Raw genomic sequence first — 15,347 nt, 5'->3', positions numbered from 1 at the left:
GCATTGTTTACATTCTTAGTAACAGAAGGCTGAAGGAGGAAAATATTTTTCCTAGGGCAGTGCCATTTTAGTTTTCATGCTCTGCAGTTTCACTTCTGGAAATCTGTTTTGCTGAGATTAGAGAGAAAGAATGAATGCAACTCAAAGGGCTACACAGACACTAGGAAAAGTTATTGGGATGAGCATTCAACTAGCAACACTCACCAGACATTTACTCATGTCAGCAGAGCTGGAGGGTGAAGTTGCAGAAGCTGAAGGTTTGCCCCAGGGTGTAGGTTATTTAGAGATGTCTGAGTCTGTGCATTCCTGTTTTGGATCTCATACATACAGTATAGGACAAAGTAATTACCTTCAGAGCTTTAACTAGACATTGAAATATCTTTTTCAGGTATGCTATTTTTTTCTTCATGCATTTGGGTTAGGTGAGTCTTTAGATTACCAAATGTTTATGCAGCTGATGTCTTGACCCTAACTTATTAAAAGCAAATCAATTTTCATGCTGTTTGTTTATTTATTTTTTTTCCTGATTTATACAAATATTCACACAATTACTTTTTGGTGTCAATTCAATCTGAAGTGTAAAGCGCAAATCTTGTGATTATTATGAAGACTTTGAAAACCTGATTTTTTTTTATCCACAACCTGAGGGTTTTACAGCAATAGGTATTTCTGGAGAGTAGGTGACAGTGTACTCATAATTGCTTTATTCTCTTCTATTTTTACTTTCTTTTTTTTTGAGCTTGGGGCAGTTAATTATGCAAACAGCCACAGACCTTTCTTGATTTATTGATTCTGGATTTTGCTTATATGCCTTGCTGAACTTCTTTACAGGACATTTATCTGAATGGGGGGAAATTATATTGGATTATTGTGGTATTTCATAATAGAAGTTCAGGCTGTGTCACAGCTGCTTCTGAAGCTAAAAAATTACATGTTCTGTGTGGAGTTCAGGCATGAAAACTTGCATATATGTATACATGTATAGAGAAGAAACATTTTTGTTTCTTTGGGATTTTTTTCCTATGATGAACTGAATCCCTAAAGCATTCTAGTTCACATTTGCTTTAAGAGTAGATGTATAAAAAACTCAGAACCAAATTTATAGTAAGATATATCTTTGCTAATGCAATTTTGTTATTTTTGTGACTTAGATTGCCTAAGAAACACAGTGATCTAAAGGATATGAATTCTCTTAGTTTGTAGAAAGAAAAGTATCTTTAATAACTCTGATGTTATTAGTTTAGTTTTGACATTATGCTAATTTCAGGGTTCTGCCAGAGCTCTTGATTATTTTTAAATAGTTCTGAACTGCTTGCAGATTGCCAATTAGCTCAAGTAATGACTCAGTTATTTAAATAACTAAATGGAACTTCCTAAATCGTCTGCACCACTCCTCAATCCTATCCTTTTTATTCCAGTAAAGCTCCACTGCAAGCCAAAGAAAACTAAGTTTTATCCGAGTCAAGAGTTACAGATGTTGATGATTAGGTTCCATTCCATCACTAAAATCTTTAAAATAGCTTTTATTTATAAATGTTTTCCATCTTCATTTTGCCTTTCCAGTACTGCACAAGCAGCCAAGAGAAGTGTGCCTTTGTTTGCTGGAACTTGGAAGGATTGCAGCAAGGTAGGTGAAACTATTTCAAGAATGATGAAATATTTACATTCTTGACAGCAGTGGCTATTGAGAGTTTTACTAAATCAGCACATCAGAAGCTAAATTCTGTGCTCATTAGGGTCCAGGAGTGCTTGTCTTGATGTCACTCAAGGATATCTTGAGGGCAGTTGTTAATACAATAAAATCTCTGTACCATCACCTCAGTGAAGATGTTTGTTGGCTCTTCTCGTATTAGGAGGGCAAAGAGTTGAGATTTTTTTTTCCTAATTAAAGCTTTGAACAGTCAGATCTCTGTATAAACAACTGAGATTTAAGTAACTTTACTGGCAATAAATTGATTTTCACGTTTCCAAAACCTCACAAGGCTGGACCTTCAGTACATTGTAATGTTATCTTTGACATCAAGGCAACAGTGACATTTGCTAGACAATCAAAATGACAGTAACTGGAATGTGATTTTCCCCTTTTTGCAGATGCAGATTTAACCAGTATAGTGCATAAGATTTGCTAAAAAATGTATGAACAGCAGTGCTGCTGCCCAGTCTTGCATGCAAATTGCTGCTGCATTCATCCATGTATATAGAATTGGAGTGCCTTGTGATTCACAGTTTTGTCAATTTGAGAACTCCTTGTGGTTACAGTCAGTGTCAAGGAGATCCCTGTTCATTCCTCATTTAAGAACTAGTATTGGTCATGTTATAATTGAGTTAAGTGTATTCATATTTTGTGAATGAACTCAGATGGGAAGCTGCTCAACTAGTATTCTCTTGGTCATGTTTCAGTTGCTGTCAGTGGAAGTTTGCATAGGAACAGCAGTGGCCAGGGAAATAGCTGATTTCCAGTTTTCAGGAATTTTGTTATCTCTACAACTTGGATTCAGTCCAACATGGGAAAAAAAATTACCTTCCCATGAATAAGAAAGTATTTTCATAGAATCATAGAATTTCAAGGTTGGAATGGACCGTACATATCTTCTAGTCCTGGGCAGGGACAGCTCCTCACTAGATCAGGTTGCTCAAGGCTCATCCAGCCTGGATTGAACACCACCAGGGCTGGGGCAGCCACAGCCTCCCTGGGCAACCTGGGACAGTGTCTCACCACCCTCACAGGGAAATCTTTTTTCTAATATCTGACTGAAACTTCCCCTCCTTCAGTTTGAACCCATTACCCCTTGTCCTATCACTGCAGTTCCTAACAAAGAGTCCCTCTCCAGCTCCTTGTAGGCTCTTCAGCAATGCTTTTAGCATGTTATCTCATAGTGTCCTTTTAGCCAAATTAGAGACAGATGGACTTGAGGGATGAACTGCACAGTGAGTGGGAAACTGGTGTGATCACTTGGCTCAAAGAGTGGCAGGTCAAAACCCAGTTACTAATAAAGATAGAGTTGCCTAATAAATTATCCTGGATTTCAGTTGTCTATGAAAACAAAATTCTGAGATAATCTGCAAAATTTCAATAGTGAAATGGGTGCTTGTGTGCACTGGCAGATGTCACATGGATACAGGGAGAAGATTTATGAGAGGGGGAAGTGTCCTAAAGGATAAAATTGAGCATTGATGATACACAGGACTATGTCAGTGTATTGCACAGGTCCAACATTCTCCCAAAGTATTTGAAAGTCAGAGTTTATACAATGGAATACAGCTAAATTATCTTTCCTGGACAAAGAAGGAAGTTCTTGGGTAACTATTAAACTCTGAGGGTTAAACAACACCCACAGGTCTTTTGGAATTACTGTTGAGCAATTTCAAGATCTTTCTGCTATTTTATTCAATTTTACTTTGGTAAAAATGCAAAGTGGTGCTCTAAGTCTATCAGAGATCATGTTACAGTCCAGTGCTGCTTCATTTGTATTTGTGAGAAGCCAGGCTAGAAAGGAGCAGAAAAGGAAATTCTCAGCATACCTTCCTGAACAGAATTTGCACCTCAGCCCCTCCCAGAAAAGATATGATTTTTACAATTTCAGCTTTCCAACAGCTTTGCCTCAGGTTCATACAAGACGTGCCTGATAGTACAAGTGTCTTTGTTTGTCCATTGATTTTATTTTTCAAGTTTTCACTGGAGGAATTCAGAATTCTGGAAGTACATTGGAAGTGCTTTGTCCCAAAGACAAAAGACTGGAGATTATGAAAAGCAGTAGAAGCAAAGGAGCAGCATTGCTTAGGGTGGAAGAGTTTGATTTGATGAGTAAGGCTGTGTGCAGGAGTAGGCTTAGAGCCCAGTGGGAATTTAATGATTTACAGCCTGTCAGCATCTGCAGACAGACAGGAAGTAAATGGATTGGATATAAGTGCTTGCTTCAGTGTTGGCTGACTTTTCATTAGGCAGACTGCACCAGTTAGAAGCCAATACAAGCAGAGATTTGGTTCTTGGTTTTCTTGATATTAATTTACTAGGCAGTAGTGTGACTTTTAATGTAAAGTTATCAGAAAAACACAAAAGCTAGTGTATGTGCTTATGCCTTTTCTCTGAACACTTCTAACAGTCTTATGGTATTTAGCTTAGATTTTCCTAGTATGTATTTGTTACTGCTCAGTATTTTAGTGTCCAGATCTTTACCTAGATAAGTCAGTATAGTTCTGCATCTGAGCTATGGACTTTTCTATTATATAAGGAAATGTGGTTTTATTTATGCAAGCAGTTTGCTATGAGAAGCCTACCTGGCATGGTAACTTCTCCATGCTGAAGTCCTTCTCTGATAAAGAAACTCTATTTTTCTGGGTTTTGTTCAGGGTTGGCAAATAAAAAAACAGAAGGGAATTAGCAATCATTAGGAAAATGGGATGGGCTTTTTTAGATTTCTGACATCTGTCCAAGCTCTGCTTGCTGTGAGATATTGACTCAGTCACTTGCCATAAAGCTTTCGAAAGCCCTTTCAAAAAGAGCTCCAAGTGCTCTGTTTGTCTTGCTCCATGCTGAAGATGCATATATTTTGTTTTAGCTGGAGCTGCAAGTGTTTTGCTACCCTAAACAGAGATCTGAAGTTTGGCTGTCAAAAATCAGTTAGAAAAAGCACTAGCCACTTCTGAAAAATATTAGCCATGTTTCCATTTCTTTACCTATAAATTCAGTGCAATAGCTGAGACCAGGATAACCTCTAATCCCTTTTCATCTGGATTTCTTTGAAAAATACCTACACAAACTATAGATTGTCAAGTAATTTGAAAGGATGTTATTCAGAAAGGAAAGTAGAAAGCAAATGTGCTGAACTTCCCTCTCTCCTGTATGCTATAGCAATTTTTGAGGTCTAGTGTTGTCCATAAATTAGTTATTCACCAACCTGTGTTACCAGACAGAGAAGTTAGAAAAGCCTCTGTTTTTCCAGTAAACCTGATTAACTGAGACTCCATCTAAATTCATTTTTCCTATTAATTTGGAATGATGGCATTAATGATTGATGTATTTTATACACGTTTACTAAAGCATGTGCCATTCTGATTTTGCATGGTAGTGCAATACAGAAAATAGGAATTCTTCCCACTGTTTTATTTTAAAAGATGTCATACTTGGTAAGTAATTTATTTGCATGTTTCCAAAAGGTTTGGGGTGGAACCTCCTGGATTAATAAAGCTGGAAAAAGAGATTGAACAAGAGGAAACACTTTCAGCTCCCCTTCCATCTCCTTCACCATCACCAACAAAATCTCCTGGGAAAAAGAGCACAGGGAAACTGTTGGACGATGCTGTAAGTTGTGCAGGAAGCTTTTTCCTATCTGATCCATTCTGGTATGCACTTGCAAAGCACACACAAGCCTGAGTTTAACATCTCACTGTGTTTTAAACCTTTGCAGGCTGACAGAGTTAATTTCTTTTTGACCACGATTATTTATGCCTGAAGCATGTTAAAAAAAAGAAGAAATCACAGTGTGTAGGAGCTCTGCAGCTTAGCCTAGCTTTGTGCTTAGGGCCACGTTCCCTTCTTGCTGCTCCTTTGCTTCTTAGTCACCAACTCCCACTTGGTGCTTTGTCTGAGGAAGGACTGAGTCAGGACTAGCAGATTTGGCCCATACTGACTTGTACTGAATTTTAACAAACACTTCTCAGATAGCTCAGCCTAATTTTTATGCTGTTGCTCTGCATGTTTCTCACGTGATAAAAAAACCCAAACAAGCATTGTTGTCCTCATTGTTGGAACAAAAGTATCTTGCTTTGACATTCATTAAACTCGTCGCAGCATACTGAGTGTTCATTTCTCTGTTGCAAACCCATAGGGGTTCATTTGAACCAGCTGGAATCAGATGAAAAGGACACATTTTGAGACCATGAAGAGGTTAAACTTGCAAAGTACAAAACTAGCCTGTAAAAAGAAGCAGTTGCCATAGTAACTGCTCCATTGCAAGGTAGATGTGCCACCTGGGAGTTACAAAGCACTTGAAAAATCCATGTGCCACTTTTCTCTTACAAAGAGCAGATGGAATATAATGTTCGTGCGTTTTATTGAAACCCTTTTTTTTATTTGATGTATATCATTACATTGAACAATTTTTTTAATGTTTTGTATTTCTTCCTTCACTTTGCAAAAGCACTTGCATTTCGACAGAATTGAGGAAGAATGTATAGAAGGAGAATGGTGACTGCATATCTTGTAGAAGCAGAACAGAGTATGAAGGTTGTCTCCAACCACCTCCTTTAATTTAGAAAGCAGTAGGGCTAGAAACAGAATGGAATTCATCCAGCTAGATTCCTGACCCTCACTGCCCCAGACACTCACACCATAAAATAGCAGCAGTGCTTATATAGTCCAGACACAAAATAAAATAGAATATAATTCTTTCCTCTGCTTCCTTATTTGATTTCCAAATTCCACTCAATATAATACTTCTGTGTCCTTTGGGATAGTAAGGCAATGGAAGCCTCAATAGCAGGATCAGCAGTAAAGGTCTTATTATCCTCTGTTTTACACCAGTATAAATCTGTTGACTTTCATTCTCCACAGGCTGAAGATGGCTCTATTTTGCTTATACAGTTCAAAACAACCTTGAGCATGTTGGGCCTGGCTTAGCAAGCAAAAGCCAAGCCTGGATTTTTGCTGCTAAGAGGAACTCTGGTAGACACAGCATTAAGGCTGCATCTGATAGTTCACACTATCCATTGCCAGCTTCAAATTTCAAGTGTCTCCAGAGGTGATAAATGCCACAGGATATTATGTCAGAAATTCCTGATTATCCCAAGGCATTCAGAGGGCCAAACAGCCCCCTAAGCACAATCCCAGCCTTGGTGCCACATTCCAAGAGATCCAGCAATGCACCTTTTTCATCCTCAGCAACCTGTGCTTGGACTCAAGGCATCAGCCACTGATTTCATACAGAATCATGGAATCAACCTGTCTTTTTTTAAGGCGTCAGTGCACAGTTTGAAAAGGGCAGGGCCTCTTGTTAATCAGCAAGATGCTTGTGTATTTATTACATATATTTAGCAGGGAGAATGCATCATTATGACATTTTCATTTTGCCTGTTAGCTATACTAGAACTTTGAGCTGATTCAGCATCAAATACTGAGAACATGTCCACTAAAGTTTGATGCTGAACTCAGAGTAACAAACTGTTTGGCTTCAGTTAAACAATGCAGATTTGGTGTTGAACTGTGTTACACATCTCTGTTTTTAACTTACCTCAGCCCCTAAATCATTGCTGATATTGGAAGCACCATAGGGCTTACAGAAATGTTAAGAACATGAGGAAAAAAAGAGAAATATCATCAATTAAGACTTGCATTAGTGATATGTTCTGACAAATGTCTTACTGAATGGTTTGCTGCACATGGTATTGTACACAGTTTCTATTAATAACATCTGTGTTTTCTAGGTTAAACACATTTCTGAAGATCCACCTTGTAAATGCCCTAATAAGTTCTGTGTGGAACGTCTTTCACAGGGAAGATACAGAGTTGGAGAGAAGATCCTCTTTATTAGGGTAAAGGTTTTGTTTTTACTTTGTAGTGAATTGCTAGGATCTGCTGACTTTCACTTGGAAAATTACATCACCAATTAACAGGAGGAAATATTTTATTGTTAAGCAGCACTGTCTTCTCATTTTTAGGACACTGTTGGGGAATAAATAAACTACAGTGTGTTAACTGACGCAAGGAATTATTAGTATGCAGTAGATCCTTCTGCCTTTAGGGCATTGAATTTGCTCTCTCCTTGATCAGTGGCAATCAAAAGAGAAGTTTTCAGAAATGGACTTGATGACTTCCTCTCAGTTTGGCTTGAATGAGCATCCACTGCATTCAAAGAGCCTTTCTCCCACTTTGTTTTGACTGATATGATTTGACAGGTCAGGAAACAGATCAAAGACGTCATGATCACTGAATTGCCAAGTCATGGCTAAGATCTATTGCTAAAGTAGGATGAGTAAAACATTAATGTCCATAGTCCTTCATTTGATTAACAGATATTTCCAACCCAGAGTTGTATTTCAGACTTCGTATGTACAGTATTAACTCGCTTAGCATGAAGTTAATCAGGAGTATAAATATTTTCTAGCATTACTATCTGGCTGAATTGAGCACAAATATGCTTTCCAAGCTTCATTTTGATCTGCTTAATCTTCTCCATACATGTCTATGGTAATAATAATTGAAAACATGCTAATTCTATAGTAGTGGGCTAAGAATCTGATTCATGCTGTGCCTCTGTCCATTTTCCTCTCCACATGCACTATTTTTGAGTAATGTCTTGACAAAATAACAGCTCTTGCTCACAATTGACTGTTATCCCTAATTAGCTGAAGGCACATAACTGTGACCTGATAAAACTGATGATTTAGCATTTGTGAGAACAGAAGAGGTCAGAGGGACTCCTTCCCATCTGCAGAAGTCAAGTTCCTAGTTCAGCAGAACACCAGAGTGCCTGTCCACTCATCAGCTTATGCTTAACATAATTTACAACAAAGTCAAATCCAGATAAGGATTTGGGTTTTCTCAGGAGTGTGAAGTTGAGGACATATATAATTTCTGTGCTGAATAAGGATTGAAAACTCCCAATTAATTCAGTGATAGGTCAGAAAGAAGAAGGAATAAAAGATTTGTTAAATCTCACAGATAGTTTGTGATGTAACACAGTAGTATAAAGGATTCATAGCTTTTCTGTTTTGTAGCCAGTGAGACTTCTTTTAATTCTGCAGTACATTTAAGCACCAGCTTTATACTAGCTGCAAATGACTTTGAAGAAGGTAATGATCATTAACCAAAGACCTCAGCAGTCTGGCACAGTTTAATACTTATATTTTCTTCCTTTTGATTTTAATTTCAAAAAACAGTCTCAAAGTATTTTTAATCTTCGAGTTTTGAGAAACTTGAGTTCTGCCAGAATGGTGAGTGTCAAATTCCCTTTTGCTGGCTTCTTTATTGTGCAGCCTAGTCCAAGCCAGACTTCATTCCAAGTTTGCAAACAAAACACCCTTTTCATATCATGCTACCTCGTTCCAAGTTGAAGTTTGCAGAGAAATAACAGTAATATAGATTAGATATTAAACTGCAGTATTAGAGATCATTCCTACAAAACTGGTATCGATGGAAACTTGCCATGAATTTCAGTAGGAGCAGGTCCATATTCCTAGATTCTAAAAGTCAGTTGTGTCTTGTTTTTGGTTGGTTTGAACCTTGTTCTGGAACACCTCACTGGATCACAGTAAGTTTTGCTCGTCGTTCTATATGTTCTCATCGCATACATAACCCTTTCTTTGGAATCCTTTGGACACTTGTGGAAAATCTCTGGAGATGTCATTGATTTTAGCTCTGTTGATATTTGGCACCCTATTTGATGCTGCTGAGATAGTTCCTCCCACATTGTATGTTCTTTACACAGCAGGACACAGCCAGAAACATCCTGTTTGTTTATAACCCAACATGTTTCAGTTGAGTTGAGATCAACAATTTCAGTGGGTTTAGCTGCCTTAGGTATACCTAATACTCTATTACTCTATTAGCTTTCTCCAGCAACCTTGGTAGGACTTAAAACCTCTATGGTTTCAGTGATGCTACAAGTATGCCATGAGATTGGAGTTAACACCTATTAATTAATGGTGAAGGGATTTTTTTCCAGAAATTATTAATAATTTTGAATTTTGAAGGAATCAGTTGTCTGCATGTATTGCTAACTGTGTTTTATTTTGTTACAAATTCAGGTGTAGTGTACCTAATTTACTTAGGGTTACTGTCTTACTGGCCTACTTTTAGAACCTACTTCCAAGTGAGAATAATTAATAGCAAAGGGATTGGGTGTTTGGGTTTTTTTTTTAATTAGATATTACCATTGAAGTATTCAGTCTTGACCTAGCCCTGATTCTCTTACAAACAGTGCCCAAAAAATTGAAATCTCTGTGAATTAAAGTTGGTTCTCAGTGTTTCAGCACAAAAGAAAAACCCTAGTAAGGATAAGTAAGCAGCCAGTGGCATTGGATCTGAGTATGCATGGAATGGTAGGGGAAAAGTCTTTTGATAAATGTGCTAAGCATCCACATCCCTTCTTCAGGCTGGTGAAATGCATTGCAAAATGTCTGTAACACACTGTCTGGGCTTGTGATGGTGTTTCTCTAATTCCTCAGTCTGCTCTCTACTGTTGTTTCCATTTAGTCCAAAAAGCTCACTGAGGGTTAAGCCAGATGAGATGCCTTAAAGCTCAAAGCTTTATGCTGTGTACTATGGTGTCTGTGGCATGAAATGTTTGCTGTAGGAAATGTGGAGATCAAGTGTTTGATCCAGGTCTGGCAATCTATCTGTTTCTGTACAAAAGGTTGGTCAATGAGTTATTCTCTGAAGTCAAGAGTCTGGCTGGGCTTGGCTTACAGCCATCAAGTGATTTTTTGCAGATTCTAGTGAATATTAATGTATTGACATTTGATACTTAAGGAGTTGTTATGTAATATCCCCATTTTGCTAATACTGAAGAGGCTGATACAGAAAAAAAAAAGGAATATACTGGTGATGAAACATGATGTTGATGTGAAAATAGAAATAATTATGGGTTTACACTGTCATCTTCACAAGAGGATTTCTTTCATGCTTCTTAGCTGTCAAAATTCATAATACCTGCCCAGGAGGTATTTTGAGAAGAAAAGAACATGGAAAGATTTTCTAAGGGCTGGTGCTTAGAATTAGCAAGACTTGTCTGAAAGGAAGATTTCTGTAGCTTTGTCTCTGTCTAGACCTACTGCTTGAGGTTATCCATGACCACAGGAAGTTAAAACTACTAGGCTTGTCCAAACAATTCTTTTTCACTTTCAAGATTAACATAACAACAAAAGCTTTTTGAAAGAGTCTTTTTAGAGTGGAAGCTAAAACTAACTTAATAGATTCTCCAGTCTGAAGAAACTTTGTTTTACAACCCATGATTATTTGGCTTTATTCATAATACAGAAATGGAAAAAATGCTACAAAGATATTTTATGACCTACCAACTTAATACACATGTTTGCATTCAGGAACTCTCATCTGCTTTATAGCCCATGTTACCTGGCCCAGTGTATTTTATGTGAGGGTGTGTGTGTGTACACAGCTACACATGGGGGTGCACAAACACATGTGCCACACTATTGGCTGTGACACCATAGCCCTCTGACTAAATATTTATGTGATGTCAGCTCAAAATACATCCAAGAGGGGTAATATCCAGCTGACAGCCTGATTTGCTGACCAGAGGCTGCAGTTGAGGTCAAAGCATAAGGCAGACACTGATTTGGAACTTCATGTCAGGCAGCAGCTTCACTTACCATCTGCACATTCACACATGCTCCCAGGTGTAATTCCTGGGTGGTTCTGTGTTTGCATTCTGTGCTGGACTTTGGTGGTAGCAAAGTCTGAAGGAGCTTTTGTGAACTTTAAGAAACAGGATGAAAAGATAAATTGAAATATAAAAATTTCTCATGCCTTCTTCGTGCTTGAAACTCACCATTCCTTCTCCAGTCACTTACCATTGATTTTTAGTCATTCTTCCTGTTTCTCAATCTTAGAATATTTTTCTTCTGGGAAATAGTTCTTGACCTGTCTTAAAGGCTGGGGATTACTGCCCTAACTAGTCCACAAAACATCTATGGCTTGAAGCAAGTCTGATTGATTTAACAGACCTGTGGAGTCAACTAAAGTTTTTAGAAACTGCAGCAGTGGTTCCTTCTAGTCAATGCTGACCACGTTTAGAATATGAAGTAGATGTAATTTTGGACACAAGAGGTTTCTTGAATGTCCAGATGGAGTATGCAGCTAGAGCTGCTGTGGTGTCTCTGCTGTGAAAACCTGAAAGTAAGAGGAGAGAGAAGGTTACATGAAAAAGTGTTGATATCTCATGGATTAAGATGTGACCAGGGCAAACCATAGAGATGTAGAACATAGGAAGCACCATCTGCCCCACAGTTCAGATGTAGCACCAATGAATGAGAGACAGTATTAGAGAAGGCATTTGGGCCAAGAATGTTTCCATAGCTTTTTCAGGCTTTACTGAAGCATCACTTGATCAGCTTAACAGATAAAAAACCCACCCCAAAAAACAACCCAACAAAACCAAGCCCAAACCCTAACCCTCCCAAATGACCCCAGAACAATGTCATCGTTGTGCAAAGTCATCTTGTAACCATTGATTAAATTCTGTATTGCTCCATTGGAACATGATCCAAGGAAAATCTCTTATGCTGACAGTAAAGTAGTTGTCTGAAGGAAGTGAATTCTAAGGATGAAGTATTGAAGTATGTAAGGGTATTTGCATATTTGAGACTTAAATACTAGATTTGTCCAAAGGTAGTTCTTCTTTTTGCTACACCTTTTTGTTAAGGAGTTTTACATAATACTTGCCATTGCAATCATGATTAAAAAGCATACATGGAATAGAGGTACTGTTGCTGTTGCTGTTGCGTGTACTTGCTCTGTCTCCTGCAGTGTAGGACTGAATGTTATAAAATTTATTCATGCTTCTGAGTAAGTGAAAATTGGTTTGTGTTCTATAGGACAACAGAGTCACATATGGCCTTGCTATACACAAATGAGCACTGAGGAAAACAACTTTGCCAGGAGTCAGTTCTAAATCAGAAACAAGTTCACATATTAAAAGGGAAAGGATAGAAACCCTGGGCTACTCTGTTAGAGTAATCAGTGCCTTTTTGGCAACTAGCACATTTTCCCATTCCAAGATCTTCGCCAGAACCTAAAAAGATCTTTCTTCTGGTATTTGCAGAAAGATATAAAACTGATGAGTGCAAAGAGATCCAACATACTCCAATATGTACAACAGGGGGTTTCCATGTGACTGAATGGAAGTGCCATCAGGTTACAGCTGGCAGCTATCAAAACTGAACTAAATTACTAATACTACTGTTAAATAATTCATCCCTGTGTCAGGAGAGTTATCGGGGTTCGAAAATTATTAAATATCCAACAGAAAAAACAGCACTACATGAAAAATCTGTGCACTCTCTCAAGTCTGATTGCTTTAACCCCATCCATTCTTTATCTGAACTTCCATGCCAAGGAAGTGGAGGGTTTTGTTGGTAGCACTCACAGCACTTTAAATGGATTTCAGGGCTTGGAATCTGGTCAGCCACTCACAAGTGTTGTGAAAGTACAGTAAACTGTCCTGGAAAGCATTCCAAAGATAAACTTGGCATTCTGCAGAGCAAAAGTGATAGTATTACCATGATTTTTTCCTGGATCTGTCCCATGGAAAAGTGAGGATTAGGCACAAAGTTAATATCAGATGTGCTGTCAAAGTAGGGCTGAGAAGAACAAGAACATCACTATTTTCTCTTTTATTGCCCAAATTTACCAAACTGGTAAACATTGGCAGTTTCATGTCTCTGTGAAATGTATTATCTTGTGTCAAAGCAATAAAAAATCAACATTAATACCTCAAATTAGGTGAGATTGATTTCAGCTGAATTTTACCTTGTGCTAAGCTGTTTTAAAAGAAAATTCTGAGTAAAAATAATAAATCAGAAATTATTCATATGTGTACAGATTAGAACATTAGAAAGATTTGTTAATGTGGCTGAGAAATGAAATACTTGTAATTTGTACATTCAGTTCCATAGTTATGTTTGCTATTGCTGCAGTAATAGTGTAAGCTATAACATGGGGTGTGGTAAGGAGGTTCCAAAATGGGTGTCATGACTATGACAAAGTGGGGATGTGTTTGAAATGAAACAGCTTCAATATGGAAAATTCATCCACTTTGTAAGCTGAAATGCAGATCCTTCATTTCTCTGTGGTCCTATAATTTGAGAGCAAAACCATTTTAGGTTCAAATACGTTGGAAATTTGATTCAAGATGATGGCGAGTGCTCATCTGATCCCAGCAAGAAAGGTCCATTCCAACCTCTAAAATTCTATTTTACTGTGATTCTATGATCTATACTCTGATGAAATTTGGCCCAAAGACTTCCATGCAAGCTGCAGTTGCTTGAGCTAGGATGGATTTGAATTTATATAATATACTACAGGTGGCACTTGACTAGATTTGCCTCTATAGCCAAATATGTATGTGTATTTGGATCTATAGTCAAGACTAATGATTGCAGTCTTGGATAAATAACTTCTGATCTGTAATACCTTAATTTTATTCAAAATTGTTTATTCAATTCAGATTGTTTCCACAATTTTTAACACATTACTGTAGCTTTGGTTCGTTACTGACAATGCTGCTTTCATATATTTGCAGTGATGTAATTTCATTCCAACTTTGTAACATCATGCCCCATAGACTCACACTGACATAATTTTGAAAACTTTGAGAGGATGCTTTGTACTATGAAAAGGAAATTAAGCCTCAGTATAAACATTATTGAAATTATGCCACCCTTGTTCTCCCCTTATTGCCCCAGTGTAAGTTAGAAGACATTTTAATGAATCCCATGCAGTTAAATAAATTTATTTTGGGCCTGTTCATTTTAAAAGAATAACTTCTAGTCTTAATTCAAGCAAGATCTGATAAAGCAATCTGTCTCTAGATACTTTCCAAATGTAATTTTCTTGGTTATGCATGTAGCTCTGTTGATTTAAAAAACAGGGGATGGAGGTAGGAGGCAGTTTCCAAATATCAGGAAAGAGTATGAAAAAAGAGTATGAAAAAGCATGAAATAAAATATATAAATGATGCATTTTTCAAAGACAATTGCTCTATAAAGAAAAAAAGCCCATAAAAAATCATAGATTGGCTTGGGTTGGAAGATAATCTTTAAGATAATCTAGATTCAACCCTCAAGCCATGGGCAGGGAAAAGCTGGAATTAATCAAAATCAGCTGTTAGCATGAGTGTATAACATAGTGATATTCAGTATAATTAAGCAATGTTAAGTATCAGTTGTTAATTACTGCCTGTTCACCAGATGTACAACAAATAATAGAGCAGATATAGACATATGCATATCATGACCTTTAATCTTAAATATTGATCAGCTCATGCTTTGTCTATGCTCTGCCCACAGGGCTGAGGAATCTACAAAGCTTTGAATCTAGGAGGGCATTTTTCAAAAGAGAAAAAGGACTCCTAGTTGAATTAAGCTGTAGAAATGGAACTGTATAAATACAAGAAGAAAAAGGAAGTCTTTTTCTTAACTATTCTGTCCATTATTTGTTCTTCTGTGCATGTAGCATTCTTTATTACACACTGCAGCCCAGGATGAGGCAGGAGTGACACTGGTCTGGAGTCCAGAGTGAAAGTTATTGTGCCTAAGTAGTGAGGAGGAAAGTGCAACTCATCAAGGGAAGCAGGTGGAGTCTGGAGTGATGGAGACATAGACCAGAGCCT

General features: G+C 37.6%; 1 protein-coding gene across 1 annotated transcript in view; it reads left to right on the top strand.

Moving 5' to 3' along the window:
* The window catches only part of GAS2 (growth arrest-specific 2), a 34,851-nt gene extending 27,243 nt beyond the window's left edge, over nucleotides 1–7,608 (top strand). The window contains exons 4-6 of the mRNA XM_009080393.1: nucleotides 1,564–1,627; nucleotides 5,158–5,302; nucleotides 7,423–7,608. Of these exons, the coding sequence (XP_009078641.1) occupies nucleotides 1,564–1,627; nucleotides 5,158–5,302; nucleotides 7,423–7,608 (395 nt within the window). The remainder of the gene's footprint in view (nucleotides 1–1,563; nucleotides 1,628–5,157; nucleotides 5,303–7,422) is intronic.
* Nucleotides 7,609–15,347: the final 7,739 nt, after the last annotated feature.

Source organism: Acanthisitta chloris, unplaced genomic scaffold (genome assembly GCF_000695815.1).
Source record: "Acanthisitta chloris isolate BGI_N310 unplaced genomic scaffold, ASM69581v1 scaffold27248, whole genome shotgun sequence".
In the NCBI taxonomy this organism is placed as follows: domain Eukaryota; kingdom Metazoa; phylum Chordata; class Aves; order Passeriformes; family Acanthisittidae; genus Acanthisitta; species Acanthisitta chloris.
Note: the sequence above shows the minus strand (reverse complement) of the source record. Positions and strands in the feature narration are given on the sequence as shown.